The sequence below is a fragment of the Triticum aestivum genome, chromosome 4B (assembly GCF_018294505.1).
Source record: "Triticum aestivum cultivar Chinese Spring chromosome 4B, IWGSC CS RefSeq v2.1, whole genome shotgun sequence".
Classification (NCBI taxonomy): Eukaryota; Viridiplantae; Streptophyta; class Magnoliopsida; order Poales; family Poaceae; genus Triticum; species Triticum aestivum.
Window position 1 is genome coordinate 502,121,608 of NC_057804.1, and position 6,314 is coordinate 502,127,921.

Consider the following 6,314-nt stretch of genomic DNA (forward strand, 5'->3'; position numbering starts at 1 on the left):
GCGCCCGCCCCCGCCACGGCCGCCTCGCCCGCCCCCAAGAAAAGCCGGCCGAAGGCGGCCGGCCGTGGGCCTCGAGGGGCTTCCTCCAAGGTCGTCGGCTCGTCCCCGGCCGTGAAGAAGCCGCGGAAGAAGCCCGTCGCCGCGGCCGCGGCCCCGCCCGCCACCGTCGCCAAACCTCCTCCCACCGCACACGAGGTGTTCGAGGAAATGGCAACCCCATCCTCGTTCATGGACCTCCTCCAAAACGCGGAGGTGTACCTCGGAGCTCCGCCTCTAGACCCCTTTAGGGTTGGCGACGACTTGGAGGAAAAGGAGGAAGATGAGGAGGATGAAGGGGATGACGAGGAGGAGGTGGCCGAAATAGGGGTGGAGGCATTCACCGCCGCTTCCCGCCCACACGCGCGGTCGACAAACTACACCGAGGCAGAAGATGTCCTCTTGGTTCGTGCTTGGGCAGCTGTGGGAATGGATGCTACCATCGGCACCGATCAAACCGGTAAACTCTATTGGCAAAGGATCGAGGACGTCTATTGTAGGATCAAGCCGAAGAATAGTGGGTTCATCCATCGCACTTTCCGGTCGCTTCAAGGCCGGTGGGAGTTGATCAAGCCCGCTTGTTCTCGTTGGAGTGCGGCCATGGACCAAGTGAGGGATGCACCACCTAGTGGAACCGTGGAGAGTGACTATGTGAGTACATATTTCTTCACTATTTTGATTATGTGTGTGCACTATGCTATTGGTGGGTTCTTATGTGATTTATGTGTGGTTGATAGGAGACAATTGCCGGCTTGAGGTACAAGGAGATGGCCGCTTCCAAGGGCAAGCCATTCCCATTTAAGCATGTTTGGTCAATTCTTCAAACCTTTGACAAGTGGAAGTTGAGGGATCAAGAGACCGCACCCAAGAAGTCGGCAATGCTAAGGATGGACGATAGTGAAGATGAGGAGGAGAGGAACGTGGGCAAGCCCGAGGGAAACAAGAAAGGCAAGCTAAGGGTGAAGATGGAAGAAGAGGCGTCAAGCCTAAGGGAGAAGATGGACCACATGATGAAGGCAAGAGAGGAATTGACAACGAAGACATTGGAGATGAAGCTTCTTATCACCGAGAAGAAGAAAGAGGTCAAGCTTGCACAAGTTGAAGCAAAGCATGAAGAAGCAAAGCGCAAGGCCGAGTTGGAGGAGAGAATGATCAAGCTCAAAGAGGCAAAGGTATGGAAAGAACTCATGGTGGAAGAGAAAGAGCACATGATGATGTCCAAGAAGGACATGGATCAAGACCAATTGCAATGGTGGAAGGACTACAAGGAGGACATCGCGGAGAGGAAGAGGATGTTCCGTGTTGCGTCCTCTACTTTTCGAGGTGACACTCCGATGAGTAGTTGTGGTGATGGCGGTGTGTACGACTCCACCGGTGCCGATGGAGATGCTTGATGGAGCCCGCTTGTAAGAGAAATGTTTACCGGGAAATTCAATGAGCATATAAACAATTGAAATGATATACGATAAGCCGGTTCAAAAGAGAAGTGACAATGTCAGGAGGGATCAAGAGAACGGAATAATTCTCACCAATGCAAAAAAATAAAATAAAAATGATACTCCCTTGGTTCACAAATTGTTCTAACTTTTTCTGAATCAGATGTATATAGACACATTAATGTGCTTGTTCACTCATTTCAGTCTGTACGTAGTCCATACTGAAATATCCAAAACATCTTATATTTGGAACGGAGAAGGTAGTACAGATTACAGATCATGAGCACTATAATCATGGGCATGCACATAATGTAACGTCCTAATAGGACAAGTCACAAGAAATGGAAGCGCCCTTGGCAGGCATTTATGTTTGAGCAATCATAGAAAAACAGTAGTGTTTGTATAGGAACACTAACTGGAATGCATGGATCACCCACTGATGAACACCGAGGGAACATTAAAGTTCAGCCTACAGTTTCCAGGGGAAATGTACTGTCCATACTGCCAGATCAAGTCAAAGAGAAATTCCTCATATTTTGCAGAGACAGCGTTAACTCCAGAGCCCATAGGTGATACAAAGAATTATCATGTAAAATTGTTTGTACTTAGCAACATACTCCCTCTGTAAAGAAATATACTCCCTCTATCCCATAATATAAGAACGTTTTTAACACTACACTAGTGTCAAAAACGTTCTTATATTATGGGACAGAGGGAGTAAGACCTGAGTATATACCTTGAGCTGTCCTAATCAAACTCCTTCAAACACGCAACCTTAGGATGAGCTCTGTTGAAATGTTCTGTTCACAGGACAGTTGTTATGCGTGTATAGGATGAGTTGCACCTTTGTATAATAATAATTGCAGATTCCTGTCACTGGAGAACAGTGCACCATATATGCACGCCCTCCACTGGTCAGGAATCATGAAAGGGAGTGCACGCACAATTAAGAAGCCCACATGTACACATTAGGTCACTAGTGAAGACGCTGAAACGGCGATTTCAAAGATAACCCAAATTGCCCCATAGATGAACATGAACATAGACACCCTACATTATTCACAGTGTTTCTCCTTGCATGATCTTGCCACATCAGGTTTTAGCCTCAACAGTAAAAAGAAAGTTGGCAAGAAAATAACTGGCATATAAATCATGGACAGATCTGTATCTCATTGAGCCAAGTGCTGGTACATGGATATGCATTTCAGAAGTTATAATATCTGATGCAAGTGGCACATGATCTTTTTTTTTAAATGAGCATTGATTCGTAAACCAGGTGCGGAGTGTTACTACTGAGCTTTGTGTTATGAACCAAAATTCAAAAACCTAGGGCTTTGTTTTACTAATGCCAGTTTACATGGTGAATTCTGAAAGCCGCTATTTCTTTTAAGAAACACCACATAAAAAGGGGCCATGCATGGTAACATTTTACTAAAAATAAGGGCACAATATACTTGCTTATATCACATAAACACAAAATCCATCTTACATGGTAGTTCTGAAATGAGATGGGAGCAATGAACATATGCTAAAGAGAAGGGTAGAGAAGTACAGTGTGTATGAACTCTATGTGGTGGCTTCATCAGATTCAACAGCGCCGCCTTTTTTCTTGCTAAAGTACTCTTCAGCACGAGCTTGGTTCTTCACATAAGCTGCTGGTAGCCATTTCTTCCGCTTGGGCAACACTGTCAAAGTACAGCCAGCTGCCTCAAGTTTCTCCTTGGCAGCGGAGGAGAATGCCCCAGCCTTGATGTTCAATTTGACTGATAGATCACCATCTCCCAAAATCTACATATTGGGTGAACAGGACATAAACATACAGTCATACACAAACCATACAAAATGACATTCAGAAGTAGCAGATGAAACCCATTTTTTGGTGCACAAATGCATAGTTATTTCTGAAACTGTTTTATCTAAAGGAAAAATGTAAGGGGAGCCCAGATACAAAGATAGGCTCACATGAAGCCGTTAATCATAATTACTAGTTTCTGCAAGCATGCTATTGGGATGTTGAATTGATACAACATATCTTTTATCGTCATGATGCCCAGAAAATTTTAAAGATCCAGTTACCAGTAAATGATCAATATTCAATAAACTTCATTACCTGGCTGTAAGATAAAAATGGGTGTTTTTTCAGTCACAAGTACTTATAAGTTGGCTCACTGTTATCCGTTGAAACTAAGAAAGATGGGAGTAGCCATTTGGCTGCTGGTGAGAGTAAATTATTGTAAAGTATACCGACGTGTCAAAGAGGGTTAGAGTTTTTGGATGGCAAGTGACTAGTGATGCACTAGCGACCAAGAAAAATAAATGGCAGCAAACTCAAAGAAATTCTGGTAGTTGTGACATCTGTGGGATGGCCGGCAAGGATAGCTAGGACATGACCGTAATGTGCATGAAGGTTAGCATGAAGCGACATAATTCGCGCAGGCACTGGAGTATCCCAGTAGAACATATGTTCAGGTATACAGGACCATACTCGAGCTTTACTTCCTCTTATGCTTTGGATAGCTTGGCACCTAGGAATGACATTGTTCATTCTTAAGGAGATGCTACTGTTCATGACTTGGTTCAGTATCTAATGAATCAGCCCAGTCCATACAAAACAGGTACTCTAGACCTGAAGGTGTGAAAGGAAAAGGGCCCATTTTATCCTGGCTTGCTTGATGTTGAGAAGATGTATCAGCATACTAATAAGTAAACACTAACTCGTGGACACGGCCGCCTGGTGGCTAGGCAAAACCAATGTGGATACAGGATATCTAGAGGTAACACCGTAACGGGATGCTTCAGTTGGAGTTGTCATCCAAGATCACACGCATGCGGTTGTACTAGTTGTGTCAAAAATATCAATACATGTTCATGTGCGGAAGAAGCTGAAATGTATGCTTGTTTGGAAGGATTCTCTCTCACTAATCATACTTATCGACCAATCATTCTCAAATCTGATTCTTTGTTGGTAGTTAACGCCCTCATCAGCTGGAGTACAATAAGGCATGCTGGAGTATGCTGATCATCATCATCATCGATGCTAAAGGTATAATGGAACTTCTACCTGGGAACCAGGCGCAGAGGTTAAGAGAGGTGCTAATAAGGTCGCTCATAAGTTCCGGCAACTTGCGAGAAGCGGTGTTGTGTGTGTGTGATGTTTGAGATAATCAAGTTCCTGCATGTATTTCTCCGTTTTGTGTGCATAATTGTACAAATTTGGTTATTGATTAATCAATCTCTCTTTTCCCTAAAAAGGATATACTAATAAAGCTCTTGAATGCAACATCAACCTTACCAAAGTTATGAAGTAACATCAACTGTTACCAGCAGTCCAGCAGGACAAGAGATGTCGTAAGGAACTAATGACAAAATCAATAGTACTCCAAATTATAAAATTATTAGTATTGGAAACTGTTTTAGGTCCAGTTTGCAATTGCTGTGCTGTGTTATGGAACCTGCTTAGTTAGGGGAATATCTACTAATTCCAGTAAGAATTTCTTGTTACATCTCAAGAAAAGATGATGTCAACTAACTGTTACAACCTAAATAGGAATAAATATTGCCTAGAGCAACCACAACTCCAAGTTATGCCCCTTAGCCTCGTGCGCAAAACCTTATCTTAGCCGTGGCACAACAGCTAGGATACAGAAAGACCAATCAAGTTACACAGGGCCAGAAGTTGAGCTAAACTAAACATTCAAATGCGAGGGCACTCGGGTCTCAGTAGATATAACCATGTAAATCATGATAGGTTGTACCTTGAGTGGAAGCTTTCTTTCCCTGCCGGATGGATTGATCAAGCCCCTCGATTTCAAGGACTCCAAGGAAATCTCATCGCCATCCTTGAACCCACCCTGCACTATGTCCCTCAAATTGAACGGCACGTACTTTGGCAACCCGATATGCATTCCTGAAAAGGCAGGGCAGAAGTAGCATCAGGTTACTGCGCAATCACGGTCGTTCCCCAAGCACGGTCACTTCTGCGTTTTGAAAGCCAAATTGGGCACATTATGACTATGCATGAACAATGTAGGCTGTAGAGGCGAGGTGACTCACCGCCGGCGATTCCGCGGAGCTTCGGAAGACGGCGGTAGAGCGGCATTTGCCCGCCCTCGAACCCTCGGCGGACGCCGGGCCCGGAGCGCGACTTCTGGCCGCGCATACCGAACCCGCAGCTGGCGCCCTGCCCCGCCGAGATACCGCGCCCCTTCCGCTTCGGCTTCCGCCGCGCCCCCTTCTGCGGGCTCAGGTTGTCGAGCCGGAACTTCTCCACGGGCTCCGCCTCCGAGGCCTCGGCCGCCGCCGCGGCGCTGCACACGACGATGCCGCGGCGGGGCGCGCGCGCGCGGAGGAGGAGGGCCCGGCGGCCGGCGAGGGAGCGGGGAATGGCGGCGAAGTGGGAGGAGGAGGCGGTGGAGGCCGGGAGGTGGAGGAAGGTCGCGGCTGGAGCGAGGGACAGGAGGGTGATGGAAGCCATGGCGGAGGGCGCGCGCGTGCGCAGCTCGACGGTGTGGATAGAAGTATAGATGAGTGGGGGTTTGGGAGTGAGATAAGATGGGGGTAGGGCAGCTCCGTGTGTTTGAGTCGCATTTCTTATTTAAATGTTTGGGAAGGGGTTTATCGTCAATATCAGTATTTTCTTTTTCTTTTTCTACTACCACTATAAAAGAAAGAGAGGACGGAGAACCAGATCATTTTATTCATCAAAATCTGCAATTTAATGGTCTACATCCCTCCAGCATACTGAACGCGTTTTACGCTTTAATTACCCACCATGCCATTACTTAATCTATTTTTTGAGAATCTATTATCTACTACCCCTCCCGTGGTTAACCCAACAAGCCA

General features: G+C 46.1%; 1 protein-coding gene across 1 annotated transcript; it reads right to left on the reverse strand.

Moving 5' to 3' along the window:
* Positions 1–2,886: 2,886 nt before the first annotated feature.
* On the reverse strand, positions 2,887–6,032 carry LOC123092943 (50S ribosomal protein L15, chloroplastic). The gene is made up of 3 exons (XM_044514800.1): positions 5,526–6,032; positions 5,228–5,379; positions 2,887–3,260 (listed from the first exon to the last, which is right to left on the reverse strand). Exons 1-3 carry the CDS (start codon positions 5,944–5,946, stop codon positions 3,039–3,041), a joined length of 795 nt encoding a protein of 264 aa, XP_044370735.1. The 5' UTR covers positions 5,947–6,032; the 3' UTR covers positions 2,887–3,038.
* Between the last annotated feature and the right edge of the window lie 282 nt (positions 6,033–6,314).